Genomic DNA, 20,126 nt, shown 5'->3' with positions numbered 1-20,126 from the left:
TTTCTGGAGATGCTACCCAAAGTCTTCTCAGGTCTCAGTACCGCTCGCTGGGTGCAGGTGCATCAACCAGAGCTTGTCAGGTTGTTAACTCGGGGGAGCCTTTTCAAATCGGAGGGGGGTAGGCACACCCTGCCTCACACTCCAGCACTCTGTCTGCCCTGATGCTTCATAATAAATGCAGTGCTTGATGACTTTTTCTTTGGTGTCAGGCTTGACACCCCCCTCCCATCTCTCACATTGACTAACATTAAGTTGTGGTATTACTAAGTTTGTATTGGGAGCAGATAAGGGTTTGCTGTTCAGACTCAAACACATCATAATTCCTCTTTAATGGTTCAGTTGAACTTTAAGAAACAATCCGAAAATGCCACTTGTGGAACTTTGATAATTTTGTATCCTCATCATTTGTGTCTTCTGCCAGTGTTCATTTTCACATGACTATGAATGTGTTTGTTGGTTGGGCTTGTCTATTGCTCCCAGACAGTGTCACATAAGGGACTAGGTGTGGGAAGGGTGGGACATCCAGCCAGGTTGACTAGGGGCGGAGCTCTGCCCTGTCCCACTTGTACTTAAATGGGCTTGCACACACAAAGGAACCCAACACCAGTCTATTGTCACCCCGGACAGAGCTGAGCCCTGACTGGGAAAGGGAAGGACTTTCCAGAACCAGATGCAGGAGTAGGACCGGGCATGCTCTTGTGTACAAAGGCTGGCACCAGGTGTAAGTACTGGATCCTCAGAGGCAATCTTTAGTAAACTCCTGCACCTGTTGAAGATTCAAAAGGAGGACTGTGATGTTGCTGAAAGGACTTCCTTGCTACCCCCCTGCCTGAAGGAGGTAAACTGGACATGCTCCTTGAAACCCAGGACTAGCCCATGTGCTATTTGTCCCCCTCCTAAGAAGCTACACTGACATAAGCTTCTCAGGCCCTGAACACTGCTACTGGCCTCTGCAGGAGTAATTCCTAATCCCGACCTGCACCACTAGGTCCTATACTATTTAATGTTGGTATTACTGCTCCTGCCTAACCCAAAAACTTTGAACTTAGAAAATGTTTCAAACGAAATTGCCAGAAGATCCAACAGAAGACTGATCCACTCAAGGTACATCACTGGTTGGCTTGAATTTGAGGAAGCTATCTCTGCGACGTTCTCCACAGCAGTAAATCCTCTTGAGTCGAACATACCCGTATCTGTATCAGGCTTCACTAAGCCCACTTCGTCTACAGCCTGCAGCCTCTTCCCTCTAGGTAATTCTGAACTACAAAAATATTTTTAAGTCCGATGGTAGAAATCTTTACTGGGTTCAATGATAACCTCCCTGGCTAGGGAACCCAGATATTCCTGTCCAGAGCTTTTCCAGTCGTTACGGACTGCTTCACTGAGACTTCATCCAGTGTTTCCAGGGCCTCTAACTCATCTGAATACATAGCCTGCTGCAGCAATCAACCTCCTCTAGGATTTTTGCTTCAAGAATTAATGTAAGTCCAAAGGTAAACTGAGACTGAGCACAATACATCCCTTGTATCCGACTCATGCGCCATCATAGTCAGACTTAACTTTATACCTTAATGGGTCTCGCGTGACCAGATGCCAGCTGTTGGCACTTTGAGCTTTTAGGCACTAGCTTTCTTTAAAATTCATAACGGTTTCCCTAGATTCAATTTCATTCATTTTGGTGTAATTGTATTTATTAGAATTTACTTTATTTCTAAATTGTTTGGGGATTTTTCTTGTGTTGTGTTTTCACCTTAACTCTGTTTGAGAGCTGCATAAATGTATTACACATTGCCTCTAAGTTAAGCCTAACTGCTTTTGTGTCTGGCTACCAGATGGTTCAGCACAGTAACTTGGTGATGTTTGTGGTTCACCCTGTCATGGATTGTGATTGTTGACTATAAGTGAGGCTTCCATCTTCCTCAACTAATACCTTACGTTCTTACAAACTGCCTATGTTTGTCATTCTGCACCCACACTCCCAACCAATTGGAGTACCTAAGGCACACATCTTACAGGTATCTTTGTCTATTGACCCCGCCTTTAGCATACTAGAAACCTTGGAACCTACCACAGGCTCTGCAGAATAAATGCTGGTTAATTCTAATTATATTTTTTGCCCCTAGCTCACATTGCATTCTCCATTACTTCGCAAGACACTGCACCCCAGGACAAGACAGATTGAACTCTATGCCAACTATACACTCCCTCATAGGGCAGCAGGCGAACGGTCCAAAAATGTGCTTTGGCTTCCACAATGTGGTATGAAACACTATATAAAAACTATAACATAAGAGAACTAAACTTTTATGTATATAAGCATTGGAAAATCTGCATATAAAATGCTTCACAATCAATATGAGAAATGATAATCTACTTTACGCTTCTCAACTGGGGGAGCAAATTCATGTGTCCGAGTTTCAGAAATAGGTCATTTTTTTATTTTGATACTTTAACTGTTTTATTCAGCACGTCTTTAATTAAATGTGCTCTTAGGTTACTTTTCATGTTATGTTAAATTGAACCTGCACTGAGGTCTATAAGAAAAATTGTAATATCTCCTATTAATTCATTGTTAATTCTAGGTTGCTTTTCCTCTGACGTTCTACATGCACAGACAGCTGGACATTGGTGCTGGAGAAAGATCTGTTGTAGTGGACTGGATTGCAGAAGTGCAGGTATTATGTGAAACGTGCAGTGCTAAAATAATTACATTATTAGTGGATAGGCCTTTCTGAATGATTTGTTTCAAAATGATTTTTCAATTTCAGTACACATCCACCAACATCCACAGCATAGAGATAGGAAAGCTTAAAATGTATCAGGGCTATCTTGCCAGATCAGGTCATTTGCTGCCTATTCTAAAGCAGACTATCATAGGTTGTCTTAAATCTGTCCTGGATTCATAATAGTTCACATATTGCACGTCTATGGAGCCACAAGATAGTGGACTCCGATGAAAAAAGCTGAAAGAACGACATGCCTGAAACTGGAGCAGCACTAGATAATGTCTCTTAATAACATGCTCGATCGGTACTGCAAAAGACACACAAATGATGGACGGAATGCAGAATAAATCAAACATTCACCCCCCCCCCCAAATCAAACGAACTGGGTTAGATCCATTGTTCTTTTGCTCACCATGCCACCCCAGTTTAGACCCAGCCATATGCAAATCGGTCTTGACCCTGCTCCCAAACTGGAGTGACATGGTGAGCAACATATATATGGATTTACCCAGATCTGTGATGGGCAGTGAAAGTCCGATAGTTTTTAGATTTGTGTTATTGACTTTAATGCCGTCACTCTCTATCAATCCACTTCTTTAATAGTTTTACCTTAGAGGTCAACTCGAGGCTTTCACTAATTTTAATTAACACACTTATATGGACAACTCACTAGAACCGTTGTCTTGAAAGTTGTCACATTCCATGTCACCCAGTGACACCACTGTCTTTAATGTTGTCATATTCCAGGTCAGTTTGATTGAGCCACTCAATTTAAAGGAGTTCGATTTCAGCTGAAGCTAGTGGCCCTTTGATAATTGAATCACATTTCAGGTAAACACGGTAACCCCTCTGAGTTTCATGTAGTCCCATTACAGATTAAAGCAATGGCTTTTCTCACTTTTGTCACACTCCAGGTCCACTCAGCGGTACAGTTGACTTTCACGCACTCCTATTACAACATCACCTATTACGAACCTAATGAAGCACTCCTTTTAAATATATGTAGTAATTTAATGAATCGGTTCTTGCCTTCTACTAGTGGGCTAGAATGTTATTTTCTGTCACTTTTAAGCTTTAAAAAACATGTTGCTTAGGTATAAAGAGTAATGTTGTTTTACCCTATTACCTGTGAAGCTCTCCACTACCCTTGTGACTTTGTTTCTGCTATATAAATATTTGAAATATATAGCTTAAACATATAAAAATAGTACCACTAAACTGTAATGTTGTCAAAGCCAAGGTCAAGTCAATTGTGCCATTGTCTTCAATACAGTCACTATTTCATCTAAATGTTGCTGTCAAATTCAAATGGGTTCACTTTGCTAGTCAGCTCAAAGATCAAGTGACTTTATGAAGCCAGACGCCAGATGAATTCAGTGGCCCCAATGACCTCCAGTCAAATTCCAGGTCAGTCCTTTGGCACCAATTACTGAGTGATGCTATTGACTTCACTGCTATCACAATTCTGTTACATTCAATGGTCATCTGCATTTAATTTAGTCAGTGTTGATCAAGTCAAAGGTCCCACAGGTCAGTATGTAAAAATGTACGTGTTTCCACCCTCTCTGTACACCGGCAGGAGCACATCAGTAACTTGCCAAAAGCCATCAAGAACCTCACCAGCTGGCTCAGTGCAATGTGCTTGCACCCTTGCTGTCCTCAAGCGCAACCTGATGGTAGGAGCGGGCCACTGACCAGCTGGTACACCAAGGAAATCAGGCTGATGAACCACCACTGAAAGCAACTGGACTATAAATGGAGACCAATCCAAGACACCACAGGTGAAATATATTTTCAAATCCACCCGAAGACGCTACCTTCAGCAGATACGGAACACCAAGCACACAGCTCTTACAGATTACACTGATGCTGTCACAAACCGCAGCAAAGAACTCTTCACCATCAATTCGTTTCACAATGCGACTTGATGCTTCCAACAAGATTACCCCTTCACAAAACTGTTGCAACAAGCTCTCAAACATTTTCTTTTAGAAAAATAACCTCCATATAAGCCAACTACAACCCTCAACCACTCCACTTCGCTGTTGCAACTCAACTTCTCAACATGGCAAAGAATGAACCATGACCTTGTGCCCCCCTCATTGTTGTCAAACACGCTGCTACCATGAACATCAACCTCTCTGTTCCCATCTGCCCCCCGCCCCATGCTTTCAAAGAAAGACTCCAACCTATCAGCAAAGCACTAAGACCCACCTTTAATGCCATAATTGACTAAACCACATTCCTGGACATCTGGAAACATGCAACCATCCTGCCCTTGCTCCAGAATCCATCCACTGACCCAGCAAAACACTACAACTACAGATAAATCTCCCTTCTACCATACTTTGCAAAGGCCTTCGAGAAACTATTCAATTACCAACTCATAGACCACCTCAATATTCACCAGCTCCTCGATACCACTCATTCCAGATTCAGCTCCAACCACAAGACAAAAATGACACTTGATGACAAAGATGACATTTGCATGATCCTTGACGGAGGAAACATGACTGTCCTCATTCTCTTGGAACTGTCAGCATCATTTGATAGTCTTACAACCCATCCTCCTCGGGTGCTTGCACAAGAATGGCATCCAAGGGCCTGCTCTCTGCTGCGTCGTCTTAACAGTCAAAAGGGGTCAGCCGGCACCATACTCCTCTGAAATCTGTAAGTTTCTCTGACGAGTGCCTCATGGCTAACCGCTCACCCCAACTCCTTTAACGCATAGATGATTCCTCTGGCCAACATCCTCCTCTCCACGCAACTCAGTCTCACACTTGGAAAAGACCCCAACATAGTAAATGAGTGCAATGCCTGCTTTAATGAAGTCCCTAACTAAATGAAAGTCAGCTCAACACTGACGAGACAGAAGTACTGATCTTCGGAAAAAACACCTTGCCATGGGACTCAAAGTGGTGCCCAGCTGAACTCTGGCCCCCAGCCAGCACCGACAACAGGAGCCTTAGAATCCTCATTGACGGGCAAACTGAATATGACTGCATACGTCAACTCTATTATTGAAACCTGCTTCCACACTCAGAAGATGCTGAGGAGGATCTTTAAAAGGTTCCTAAGCAACAGCAGAAAAATCCATTCATCCATTTTCTGTCTCATTCTCACCTACTCATCCAGAACCACAAACAAAATAAAGCTGGACCAATTTTCTTTATCAATATTAGTTTTCCTCATATTTGGGGTGTTGAATTTTTTTTAAGGGAAATGATATGTTGTCTACTAGGAAGTAATATTTGCAAAAGGAAATTAAATTTAAGTAATGTGGAAATTATAAATTTGCCTTGATTTAAAAAAGAAATACAGATCTTGCAAGAAAAAATGCTACTGCTAAGCAATCCTTTTAAGCCAAAGCTGCACATTGTCCTTAACTCTGTTGTCCAACACTGACACTTGCAGTAATATTGAAGTCTGAATGTAGAAAATTGCCAACGGAATGTCATCTTATATTCTGTGCTTGTTTTCCAGGAAGGCTTTGCCTTAACACATGAAACCCTGTACCTTGCTGTCAAGATTCTAGACCACTACCTCTGCAACCATCTCTGCTTGAGAAAAGAATTGCAGCTGCTTGGAATCGCTTCTGTATTAATTGCTGCTAAATTTGTGGTACAGTTTTTATCACTTATGTTTTTTGAATGCAGTATAGCCATCAAATTAAGACATATTTGCTCTAGGAATATCTTTTTTTTAAATTTCTTTTATTGGCATTTATAAGACTTTATAAGATTTGTGAGACCGCTGGCTGAGATCGTCAAGCAATGGGACATGACTATGGTCTCGTATGCTGACGATACTCAGCTAGCGGTGACTATCAGCGGGGATGCGGACCGGGATGCCCCCAGGTTTCAGAGTGGACTTAGGGCGGTGGCAAGCTGGATGAAGAACAACTGTCTCCAGCTCAACGCGAAGAAAACCGAGATCATGATCGTTGGCAGGAAGGCGGAACTGTGGGGGGACAAGTGGTGGCCCATTGAACTGGGGCCGGTCCCTCTCCCGGTCACTGAACTTAGGAATCTGGGAGTGTGGATGGATCCCGCTCTGTTACGAGGGCCACTCGAAGAAAATCGCGGCCGGCTGTTTTGGCATCTTGCGGTCGCTGAGGCCCATTCTTAAGTTCTTTGACCGTGGTACCAGGCAGCTGATAGTCCAGGCCACGGTATTATCTCGCCTGGACTATGCCAGCTCGCTTTTGGTAGGGACCAACGTGGCGGAGATTACCCGCCTTCAACGAGTGCAGAATGCCGCGGCTAGAGCCGTTGTAGGCTTACCCCGAAGGAGCTCTGTCTCAGGAGTCTTGAGATCCTTGCATTGGCTCCCCATTAAATCACGCATCCAGTTCAAGGTGTTGTGCTTGGCGTTTAAGATCTTGAGGGGAGTAGGTCCGCCAATTCTTGCTGACCTCCTGTCGTGGTATGTTCCTTCCCGCGCTTTGAGATCGGGAAGCCAAGCGCTCGCGGTGGTCCCCCGATACAGGTTGTGTCGGGCTGGTGGTCGCTCTTTTCGGGTGAGGGCGGCTGAACTCTGGAATTCCCTCCCAGTGGACTTGCGGCTACTGACTGACCTCTTGGCCTTTCGCAAAGCTCTGAAAACGTTTCTTTTTTAAATAGATCTTTTATCTGTGTTGTGTTTCTGCTATCTGTTGCACATTGCCTGCCATGCGCCAGGACGCCCCTTAGCTGGGGCAGCTGTGCGCAATACAAAAGTGCATAACATAACATAACATAACATAACATAACTTACAAAGACAACAGTGAATAAACAAACTGACCGTTGCACAACAACATCCATTATCCAGTTTTTATAACAGTACAATAGACTTCAAATATACATACTTGATGACATAGTTAGTACATGCATTTAGCCAATCTGGTACAATTTTAAATAGTCAAATATTTCCAATAATCCTTGGGTCTTGAGCCCGCAGGCAATTCATCCTCATAGGTTGATAGGGTGTCTTTACAATACGTCAGGTCTATAACCCACTGTTTGATTTTCAGGGCCTTTTACCATTCCAACCAACTGAAATCCTGCGTTTAGCCAGAAGCTGTGCAACTACGCAAAACTTACGCTTAGTAGCACGTATATTAGGCACCAGACCAGGTAAACCAGTGCGAACCGTACATTCAATGGAAATACCCACAATGGCACTCAACATTTTAATCACTTGCACCCAGTATTCTGCTACCTTCGGACAATACCACAACAGATGTATAAAATCTGCTGCATCTGAGTTACAGCGTTTGCATTTTGAATCCGTTCTTAGCCCGTATCTATGGAGCCGTGCAGGTGTATATTAGGTCTGATGGAGATATTTATAGTGCAATATACTTAGGTTTCCTTTGGGCGTTAATAGACCAGTAAGTGTACATGTTATGGTCCATTCTTCTATTGTTAGTAGAGTGTTTAAGCTAGCATTCCAGTTTTCAAGTGCTCGCAATGTGTTTCCCGCTATGTCCTCTTGTAATTTAACATACAGTTTAGAAACTATGTGATTCGCTGTTGGAGTTGTAAGCAATATTTGCAGTGAGGACAGTTGTGGTTACACGGGGTATGATGAATACAATTTGCTTATCGCTCCTTGTAGCCTATGATACGTGGATTTAAAATAGTAATGTCTGGTTACTTATGAAAGATAGGTCGTCGAAGGTCCTAAACTGACTGTCATGATACAGGTCTCCCATGGTATCTATGCCAACTTGCTTAAGTAAACCCATTCCCACCTTTTTCTGAGTGACCGATAGCTAAGGGTGGGCGTAAAATCCGTTTCGCGGGCGAATTTGCGGATTTTCCGTGATTTCGCAATCCGCGAATCTCGCGAAATCGCGGTAAAATCCGCGAATCAGCGGGGACGATTATTCAGCCAAGCAAGGGTTACAGCAGCAGGTGCAAAAGTTGAACCTAATTTCTTTGTAACCTTTTACAAAAGGGTTACAAACAAATTAACTTCAACTTGGACACCTGCTGCTAATTGCTTCCTGGCGCCTCGTTGCCTACTTGCAACTATTCTCTGACCCTGCTGTGACCCTTGAAGCAGGGTCAGAGAATAGTTATAAGTAGGCAACGAGGCACCTGTCCAAGGAATTAAACTTCATCAGGAAGCACTTACAGAAATAAAAAACAGGAAGAAGGGAGAGGATGGCAAATACACCCATTTTGAGTTGTCAGGAGGGGTTAAGCTAAAAGAGACCTTTACAGCACAATTTTCATATGCGTTTTGCTAAAAATAAAAAGCTGTATGTTCTGTAGGGGCAACTCAGGAATATGGCCTTTCAGAGATCCGGCCTCTCTTTCTTTCTCTCGTTCTCTCTCTCCCTCTTTCTCTTTCTATCTATCTATCTCTCTCTCCCTCTCCCATAAACGACTGCATGGGTAACTTAGCTATGCAAGCGGCTCGTGAAGACGCAAAAATCCCAGCGAACACGCAAAAAACCCTCGCAAAAAATCCCGCGAACACGCAAAAAAACAAAAATCCGCACATCCACAAATTCCCGAATTTTGCGGATCGCGAATTCGCAAATTCACGGATCGCGAATTCGCAAAATTCGCCCATGCTTACCGATAGCTCCGGATGGTGGTGAAATGGCATTGCACCAGCATACAAAGGCAATTTGTTTGCTTTCCGTCCCATTGTGTGCCAGGCGTCGTTTATCGCATCTATTGTGTTAATGTCACGATTCTGTAATGGGGTCTCCGGTGTGTAATAATAGCCATCAGTGGTATGGGAAGCGCGTCACCCTCTTCGATTGCAACATGTGTAAGTTAAGGGACCTCATGATACCAAAAATGTGCGAACTGTGCTTGCGCACATACATTTTTAAGCAAATAATCTCGTACGTTGAACCCCCCTTGCGAATATGGTAATGTTAGAGCACGCACTTCTATCCAGGCTTGCTTACCCACCCATATTCGGTTTAGTACCATTGCTGAAATTCTACAAATCACTGCCATCGGCGGTTTGATTGGAATGGTATTAAACAAATATAGAAATCGGGGTAGGATTACCATTTTTACTATGGACATATGATCAGCCAGCGATAGCGGCAGAAAGTTCCACCTCTTAATTTGTTCTTCCATAGCACTGACTGCTCTACCATAATTTGTATGGATGACAATGTGGAACCTGTGGAACCAGACTCCCAAATATCAAAGGGTAGTCTATAGAATGCGGGCACGTGGTATCAGTCAGTGGGATGATCTCTGATTTGGACCAGTTTATTTTAAGTCCCGATTGTTGTCCGAATTTTATATATTCCCTCAGTAGAGGGTTTAAATTTTGCGCGGGTTCCCGGACATATAACATCATGTCGTCTGCATATAGCGAAATATGTAAAGATCTTTGTGGGACTTGAAGTTCCGAATAATGATGCCCCTGCCTAATTTTGCACGCCAATGGTTCAATGTAATGTATGTGTCTTGTAAAGCGCACTGCTGCCCTAAGGCGTCATGGCGCTGTGGACCGCTGGGGAACCCGTCCTGGCTATCCCTGTGAGATGGTCCCTACTGGGTATCTCCAAGATGATACCAGGCATCCCCGGCGAATGTGGGGGGCAGTTGTAGAGATGAGGCAAGCTAATGCCCAGAGTTGCCGAGTGTGATCCCTGGTTAGAGTAGGCACAGAGGTGAGAATTATCAAGTCCGCTGACCCTGGTCCACGACCCTGCTGAGTCTGGAATTGAACCCTGGTCCTGGGCCGTTTTCTGCTTCCGGGTCTGCCGCCTCTAACCAGTGAGCCACACCACTCCACTTCAAGTGCTAGTGTAAATAGTAAAGGAGACAGGTGACAGCCTTGTTGTGTCCCTCTGGTAATTGGTATTGTGTTAGATGTATACTTATTAATTTTGATTCGTGCCATTGGGGCAGTGTAAAGCATTGTCACCCATTGTAAAAAAAATAGGAGGGAAACCCATTCTTCATATAACCGTGTTTAAGTATGGCCAATAAATGGAATCAAATGCTTTAGCCACGTCTAATAAAACTGCTGCGGCCTTGGTGTTGGGAACTAAATAATATGATAGTGCAAACAATGTTCTTGTATCATGTGCTGTTGATCGCAACAGGATGAACCCTGATTGGTCCGGTAGGACTAGCTATGTCATCAACAGTTGGAGGCGTGTAGCAATCAGTTTGGCAATAATCTTCGTATCTACCTTTGAGGGATAGGGGTCTGTAGGAATCGTAGTATTCTGGATCTTTGTCTGGTATTAGCACGGCAATTAACATGGCTTCTCCCAAAGTTGGCGGGAGTAGTTGTTTGTCATGAGCATCTCCGTACATATTCACCAAATGTGGTGCTAATTGATCTGCAAATGATTTATAGAATTTGCACGTGAAGCCGTCTGAGCCCAGCGCTTTACCATTCGATAGTGATTTAATAATGGTAATTACTACTTCAACGGTAACAGGTAATGAAAGGTGGGAGGTTTATAATTCTCCATACGCTGTCATGAGTTCACGCAGAATACCCTGTGCATCATACCTCAGAACCCCCTCAGAGTCTCTAATCGCCTGGACCGTTTGTGGGGTGCGACCCGCACATATTTTACTTGCTAAAGTTCTACCTCCTTGCCCGTAGGAACGCACAATTTGTCGTTTTGTGACATATTTTAGTTCGTCATTAGCATATGTTTGATATTCCGCTAGGACAGTTCTAATTTCCCCCAACAATTTGGTATTTTGTGTGCGTTCATAATCCTGCTCTAACGTTCGCAGTTTGTCCTCCTGTATGAAAAGTTGCCGCCTTATATCTATAAGGATGCCTGCGGTGGTACTGATACAGACTCCCCTAATTGTTGCTTTAAAAGCCTCCCATAGCATTCCCGGGTCCTCAGTCGTTGGGGCGTTCAGGTCAAGATACTTGGTTATGGCAGTGTGTATAGTGTCAGTGTATACTGATGTCTTAGCGAAGCAGTAGCATTAAATCTCCTACTGAAAGGAGGTGGGGTATAGTGCAGTATGGTTAACGAAAGTAATACCGGATTATGATCGGACAGTGTCTGAGGTAGATGCGTGACCTTATTTGTCCAGAGTGATATGTAGTCTGTACCTAGCCAGTAGTCTATACGTGACCAACTATTGTACGCTGCCGTTGTGTGTGTGTGTGGCCTCAGTACGTTCAGGATAGCATGCCCTTCAAATGTTGGTAAGGTGCATATCAGCCTTGATATCTTTTAGTGTAGATAATGCACGCTGGTAGGGTTCAGTGGTTACCCCAGATCTGTCCAGGTCGTCCTGTAAAGCGATATTAAAATCCACGCCCCACAGGAACGGTTCACCACGCAAATCGAGAAGTTTATGCCACACTCTATGGTAGAAGCCAGGGTCGTCTACATTAGGGCCATATGTATTTATTAAAGCTAGGCTTTTCTCTTATGACCCCTGTTACTATAACTAGCGCCCTTCTTCATCCTTTATGACATCAGGGATCTTTAAATTCAGACCTTTCCTCAGCGAATATCTATGGATCTTAATATCATACATAGTACGGATTGACATTTGCAACATGCACAACCTTTAAGTGCTGTCGACAAGAAGTAACAACGTTACATATTGTATTATGACACTGGATTTCTGCAATGCCTCTCAAGTGCATTGGTCTGTAGAACAAAACCCAACATCTCCCCCCCCCCCCCCCCCGCCACCCACTTCAGCATCCCAACTATGCCAAAGACATATCCTTACAGAAAATAACATTGAAACCAAACATTGGTTGTGGTACTCCCACTCTGCCAGGTGCACATATCTGCATCCAACATAGTGAATGTGGCCAGGTGCTCATTAGTTACACGGATGAGGTATGAACTGGATGTAACTGCTGAATAGCACGGACGGTAGTAGTACACACTTGGAGTAAATAATATTCTAACACCCAATTCCAGTCACATCCCCTCAGCAAAGCCCTCAATGCACAGCATTATTGAGCGCAAAGATGAGGACAGGCGTGTATACACATTTTACATTGCTAGGCACAGATGACATACGCAACATATCGTCCTCCTGGATGTGTCTGTTGACCCACTGCCATTTGCGCTCAATATAGGACAACAATAGTTAGGTAGCATTGGAATTTGATCAGCTTGTCCTCACAGCGCTACCAGTGTCATAGTCGAGATTTTGACAGAAATCGCAATTTGAGATAAATGGAATCGCCAGCCGCTATGAGCATCCTGTCTGTGCCCATGCCACCTCCTGAGCTAAACATATCGCCAGTATCCCATAGTAGAACAATAAAATGCATTTTCAGGGGCACATGGTGCTACTAATGTCCCCTTAGAGTGGGGGACTCTGAAAATGTCCAAGTCCTGTGGGCTTTTATTCTGGACTGAGTGTTGGCAGTTCACTGTATAAACAACATTGCGTATGTGCATCTTACCAGTCTTGGAGCAGAAGGACATTGCTCTTCTTACCAGACCAGTGATTACTCAGTCTGAGTCTTGGTTCTGCTCCTCCCTGTTTTTCTCTTTGCGCCTACGATTGAACTGCTTCAAAAAGTCTGCTGCAGCCTTTGGTGTTTGTAGAATCGTGGACCGGCCATCGTGCATCACTTTAAGTCGTGCTGGGTAGAGCATGGCATATTCAATCCCCAACTCGCGTAACTTCTTCTTCGCCGGGTTGTACTCTTTGCGTGCAAGTTGGACCGCTACAGTGAAATCTGGGTAAAACTCCAATGCGTTCTTTCACCCGTTACGTGAACCCCACGTGACCGGCATAAGTAACCATAGATAACGCACAGATAGAGCGTCGCACGCCATACGGCAACCATTGGGAAACCACACGAAGCTCGTACACGGTAAGAGACAGACAGAATATCCCAGGGGGTGGGAGGCATTCACTTCTACTATGCTCCAGGTCACAAGCCTTGTCCACCAGTTACAACAACTTTCAATTATCATTACAGCTCCCTGACCAGCTTAAAGCCACAAGGGTACAGGTTAGTGATGTGGAAGTTGTCAGACACGTATTTTTACATAAGCACGCACTCATTCACAATCGGCAGGGTTATAAGGTGATATATAGTTATAAGTTATTTTGCATGTATTACATGTTGAGGGGATGTGATAATTACGATATGGTTATTTGAATGAATCTTTGCTTTATTTATGTCTGGTACACCATTAGTAAAGGATCGTATTTTTTGCAGATAAAAAGTCCCCTGAGGAAGAGCTGTGTAGCTCGAAATGCATCGGGCAATGTAAAAAGTGATATACTTTCATGACAATCTTGGAATAATTCAAAAGAACATGAAAATTGATAATTTCATGAAAATTAAATGAAATGAACAGATCAATGAACTTGTGAAAAGTTTTTTCGAACAACCAATGAAATAATCGTTTCCACCTTTGTATGAAAGATATTAGAGTGCGGATGTGAAAGTGAATCTTGAGGCTCAAGAAACACGTGTTGATATTGATACATGACCCTGTGACTCAGAAGGGTACTCACATCAAGCACCAATCACACTCCAAAAAATCCTGTTTAAACAATTCACACCGTCAAAAACACTCGAGTGCGGAGTCGCAGTTCCATTTGGTTCAAATGAAATGTGAATTACACATTTGTGTTTACAAAGTATATATAAGGGGGGGGGTTAAAAAAAGGCAAACCAGTCTGGTGAGATGAAGTAGATGATGTGATGTAAACAAATTGGTAGAACCCCCCTCCCCCCTTAACCCTGTTCCATTGGCTGAACCCCTGCATATAGCTGTTCAGCTGCTAGTATTTATTATAAAGGCCACCCCACTGCATCTCTGGTGTCTTAGAGTTCATGCTGCATTCTCTGATGGCAATGGAAATACTCCCATGATCACATTAGCATGAGACAATCTCAGGAGGGATGATATATGCTTGCTGCACTTTGGCTACCCATCTGTTGAATTTGTAATGCAATTCTGCACATGATGGCAGTGTATAGCATTCATGTGAAGGAGGAACCATGATTTGCCCTGCCTCCACCTTTTAAGATCCATTCACAGTATGGACTACGACTGACAAGTTGCTTCTCAACACCATGAAGTATGAGCAATATAGACTTCCATTGGTAACAGTACACCTTATTCTCTGCAGCAGTATCCATACAGTCTGTGTGGAACTGTAGATGGATAAGGGTGTGACACTGGTATACTAGTAAAGGTTACTCCTTTCTATTTGTTTAATTGCTTATGGAATTACATATATTGGGCTTTGTGTGTGTGTGCGCATTTATAAAGCTCATACCTAGCTAGAGAGCAACAGAGCTCTGAACCCGTAGAAGTCCGCGATCATGATTTAGGATACTTTTCAAGAAAGGCTTCTGAATTCTATGGAAAACCTATTGAAGCATACACTACAAGATTATTCCAGTGATTTTAGTTACCTCAAACTGGGATGGTTCAGCTTGCATGAAATAGAAAAAGGACCGCAAGTTGAGATTTTCAAAAAGGGGAGTCAAACCTAAGTATTCTAGTTTGAATAGTGATCCTGGAAGGATACAATGAATGCAGCTGTTATAGAAAGCAGGGCTTGATTTTTAAAACACACAAAGGGTCATAAAGCCATGTTTTGCTTGAATCTGCCAGTGATTAGTAATCCAGGAAATGAGTGTAGCTGAGGTATAGTGATGCCTGCATTGGTCCAAAAAGGATTTTGATGCAGCTTGCTGAGCATGATGTAAGCAGTTCTACTCTCTAAAATTAACTGTACCCTAAATTGTGTGAGGATCATGGTGCCTGCTTCAGATTCTTGGTGTAACGGCACATATCTCCCTGTAATAAAATCTTACTGATCCAAATGGACTTTGATCAGAGTCCTAAAAGTAAATGTTAACAGTTTACCCATTGGTACCTTTGTTCAAGCCATGTCAAACACTTTAGTGAAAGTATCTGCCAATAATCATTAACATGGTAGGAATATCTTCTGAGGACCTCTGCAAGATTGTTGATCATGGTTCCATTTACACTAGAAGAAAGTGCCCTGATCTTTGCTGATAAGCAGCATACCTTTTGGGTACAGTCCAGTAGGGTGTCAGACCTGGCGTCCCTTGCTTATCTTTTTCCTCCTCCTTTTTCCTTCCCTTACATCTATTCAATAAATAGAAAAGGTGAATTGACAGGAAATGAGCAAAAAGGTGACAAATTTGAAAGAAGTGTGACTAGTCACTGTTACCAGCACATCTCAAGGTATTAAAATGGTATCCTACTGAAACAGAGTGGTAGGCTAGGCTGGAGAACAATTTGGAATGTTTTAAATCTTTACTAGTGTGAGTAGACAGTTTGTTTGTAAATTGATATGGTACACACACAAACCTAGTAGCAGTTTTGAAAAATATGAAAGTATGTCCTAAATAGAAAAAAGACAAAAAAGTAATTATTTCTTGGCAAATATGATAGATATTGCATTTTGGTGAGGCACAAGCATAGCATACATGATATAGTAAGATATGCATTTTAAAATCCACCAGTATGATATACAAAACCCAAAGCAGAGAGATAAAATTGGCTGATCAACATAGTTGGATTGAAAGCATGTAAAACCGTTGGTCACAAAGCAGCCTTCAATAGCGTAGAATAGACCCATTTTGCCACATAGTCGATTCAATAGTGTGAGCATAACAGAAAACCTTCATAAAGCAGACCCCTCCCCCAACCGGTTGTCATAACACTGTGCAACTAAGTTAAGACATTTGTGTGGGTGATTGAACTTGTGCTATCCGGTATCTCAAGGAGTGTCTTATGGATGTTGTGGTGTGAAAATGTATCGAATCCTGTGGCACAAAACTGAGTCAAGCCAAAAAAGTTTGGGGGTTACTCATTCTTGCTACGTACTTGCCAGTGGTAATGAACAATGCAATAGACAGTCTCTTGGGATTGCAAATATTGGGCAGGTTGAGTGAACCCTGCAGGGAGATGAGATTTTGGCTATTCAGCACTGTCCTCATTTGGCAAATGTGATGTGTGGAATCCTGTCTATCCTAGCCAAAAAAGGTTATATTTTTTGCTTTGCTGCATGAAGTTCTAAGCTCTTAAAGTTCTGTTTCTACCTCAATCTGGAATGTTAGGCCTTTGGCAGAACCTTTTGTGCAGTCCAATATTTGTTTGTGGCCTGTCTCAGGGCCATATAGCAGCCAGCCAAAGAAATCTAAACTCAGGACTCGCTGAACCTTTGGTATGGATTTGTCATCTAAATTCTACAGAAAATACAGTGTGGAAGTTCTGTTCTAGATAAATCTACTGGGACAAATGCTGGCACTGATAAGGAAATGGCTGTCTTCCTGTACAGAGGTGATGCCAAACGGTGTATGAGCAACATACCCACACTGAGTATTTCCCAAGCCTGATCCAAAGTCTTGGGTTCCTCCTTTATCCCTCCCACTGGCTTGTTATGTGAAAGTTGTATGTGCTTTGAACTTTCCATTTTGAGATCCTATAAATGCAAATCATTCAGAGCATCTGATTTGAAGCCTATAAATATATGTTCAGACTGATTTTGTTTCAGGAGATGGCCAGTAAGTGCTGCTGTAAAAGCACTTTAGTGCACTACAAGAATTTCCTAAAGATCATTTGGTGAATAGGACTGCTTCGTAGTTACTTGTAGGTACTTTTGATTTGAGTATTGTAATTTTTTTTATCAGTGAATATGCTGTATGACTGACTGTAGTTCACATTCTAAAGTGCTTGTGTTTGGAGCTGCACTGGTCATGTGACTTGTGCTGAGCAGAGCAGATCATATGATATGTTCAGTTAAAGATAATATTAAGGGTACATTCACCACACAGTTTCTTGGCACTGGAGTGGAGGTAAGGTAGCAGCAGAAGGGAGAAGCCTAGTTGTCATATGCCTGGGAAAACAACCAGGTTCTCAGCTGTTTTCTGAATAGTGCACAGGAAGTTTCTGACCTCAACTCCACAGGGAGCGAGTTCCAGAACTGGGGGGCTAAGACTGTAAATCGGGAGCCACTATATTTCTAACGTTTAAAAGTGGGAGTGACTAACTGATTCAGAGAGGAGGATCGTAGGTTATGACTGAAGGCATAACATAGAATCTTGGAAGAGATGAAGGCTGGACCATTACAGTGGAGCGCTTTGAAAATAGTTCATCCCAACTTAAATACAAATCTCATGGTCACTGGGAGCTAATGGATGCTTTTCATCAGTGGTCTGACGTGATGCCATTTAGGTTGCTGAAAGATCAGTCTAGCAGCCTGATTCTAGACTAGCTGAAGGCGTCTGAGTTGGCAAGCTGTGATGCCTACATGGAGTGATTGGCGTAGTCCAGTTGGGAGATGACCAAAGCCAAGATAACCAAGATCAGGGCTTCCCGAGACAGAAATCTGCTGATCTTCTTAATTCTACGCAGTTGAAAAAACTCAGCAGAGACCACCAAGCTGATCTGAGCCTTCAAGGACAGGTAATTGCTGGTCACCCAGGATGGAAGGATGTCCTAATTAAATTCCAAAGCAGTCTGACTTACTTTTTGCAAGACGTACATTTTAGTTTCGGAGGAAAGCAGCAACCTGTGTAGGGATAATTGCCATCACAACTTGCTGTAGAGGCATCTGACCATGCAAGCCCCCAGTGGCAATTGGCTACATTTTCATCCAGGGTGGCGTTCTTACTTTGCAAGGAAATTCCCACATCCTAGTCTTGTGGTCTGAGTTGACCTAGCTGACTCCCTTCATTAGTAAAGCACTTGACAGAGAGGCAGAACGCACAATGGTTGGACTGTTGGTCAGTAAATTGTCGGGACCCTTTTTAGTGGCACTGACAAAGCAATATTCTGATGTAGGTAGAAGACTGGCAGAAAGTAGGACAGTTCAAAGGCAAAATACAGGAGTATAAACTGAGAGGGTTTACTGAATGAAGTATAGTTTTTCACTAATCCGCTTACCCCTGATTTGGCCGACTCAGTCCCTCCTATCTGAATGCTCACAAAACCAATAGAGTGGTGCTTCCTTGCTAGACATAACCTTTTAAACTGCCTGACATAGCAGAAAGGTGTCCAGACTAGGATGCTTGGGTAAATAATAAAGTATAAGATCACCTCTGAAATGCTCAGACAAAGGTTTGGGGTCAAGTGATCTGGTCTAGTATTACAAAGTCTGACAGTACGCACTAACTCATTACGGGCACCAATTATTGTTTTTATAAATTTGCCATTTATCACAACATTAGCTGTAAATGATCACAGCATTGTTAAGGGCTGATTTGATTGTTTAAATTAAGGAGAGCAATACTCTGTGCAAGTGGCGCAAATTTTTGAATTGCATACACTCCCTGACAAGAAGATAGTGTATTGAGCAGAGGAGAGCAGGATCATGACTAAGTCTAGGAGCTCCCAGCACAGGACATGCAGCATGGTTCTGATTCACCTGTGCTCTTCAAAAGAAATATCGAGGTAAGCTCAGATGGAGGGAATTGACATAAAGCAATCCGGAGCCAGTAGTTACTGGTCTGCTTCATCTTTTGTCCTTGCTCATTGAGGAAAATCAACCTTTTCTTTGACAGTTTCATAAAAGCACTGGGGAGTAAGACCAGATATGGAGTTACTCTGGATCTTATCTTTACTTCTAGACATTTACCAACCTCCACAGGAGGTAGTGAAAGGTATGGAGAAGTTTATCTGCAAGCCCAATTAATGGTAATAGGTAAAGATCTTTGGAGATACTAGATTTTAGAGCGGTCCAAGTCACCAAAAAGTCCTCAATGGAAATGTGCAAAGATGTGGAGAGTGCGTTGGTGCCAAGATCATGCTTCATATTGTGAGGCGGGTAATTGGCTACAATTCTGCACCTTAGTTAATATTTTATCATTTAAGTAGTTGTTTAAAGAGTTACATAAGTCTTGGGGTGACTCGGCAGTAGTCATCAATGCTTCCGAAAGTTTATTCACAGTATGCAAGATTACATTTTGGGCATTAGAGGTGATTGCACTTTTTCATAGTAATTGCTTTATTTCATTTAGAATTTGGAGTTTGTAATCTTTTATAGATTTTTTAATATAGTTTTGAGGCATTGTAATATCCTTGCCTCCAGAAAAGTTCCTTTTGGCACATAATGTAAAGTTAATGCTGATTTTCTGTATGAGGGAATCCTGCTCCTAAGGGCAAAGTATTGTGCTGAAAGATGATCACTATACCAAAATGTAAACTGTCATAATTTTCCGGATAATCTTGATCCACTTTCTGTGTATTTATATGGTGAGTACACAAATATTTCTGACTGTAGGTAAAGGTAACATTGAGAATGGATAACTTCAGTGTAGGTAGAAACTCAAAAGTTACTGATTCATTGAATCTAACCTATTTGTTTGTTAAATTGCAAGTTGCATAGCCTCACTTATGGGTGATACCAAATGTTTAATGACTGTTTACTGTTTGTAGTTCATTAAAGAGTTTTGGTATGCTCGAAAATCTGCCA

At 42.6% G+C, this 20,126-nt stretch overlaps 1 protein-coding gene across 2 annotated transcripts in view; it reads left to right on the top strand.

Moving 5' to 3' along the window:
- LOC147683684 (G2/mitotic-specific cyclin-B3-like) overlaps window positions 1–20,126 on the top strand; it is a 332,394-nt gene that overhangs the window by 128,295 nt on the left and 183,973 nt on the right. For both annotated transcript variants that reach the window (XM_086944888.1, XM_086944887.1), the window contains exons 7-8: window positions 2,583–2,675; window positions 6,210–6,347. In XM_086944888.1, the coding sequence (XP_086801014.1) occupies window positions 2,583–2,675; window positions 6,210–6,347 (231 nt within the window). The remainder of the gene's footprint in view (window positions 1–2,582; window positions 2,676–6,209; window positions 6,348–20,126) is intronic.

This window comes from Lissotriton vulgaris, chromosome 11 (assembly GCF_964263255.1).
Source record: "Lissotriton vulgaris chromosome 11, aLisVul1.2, whole genome shotgun sequence".
NCBI classification, from domain to species: domain Eukaryota; kingdom Metazoa; phylum Chordata; class Amphibia; order Caudata; family Salamandridae; genus Lissotriton; species Lissotriton vulgaris.
This window is presented reverse-complemented; position numbering and strand designations above follow the sequence as displayed.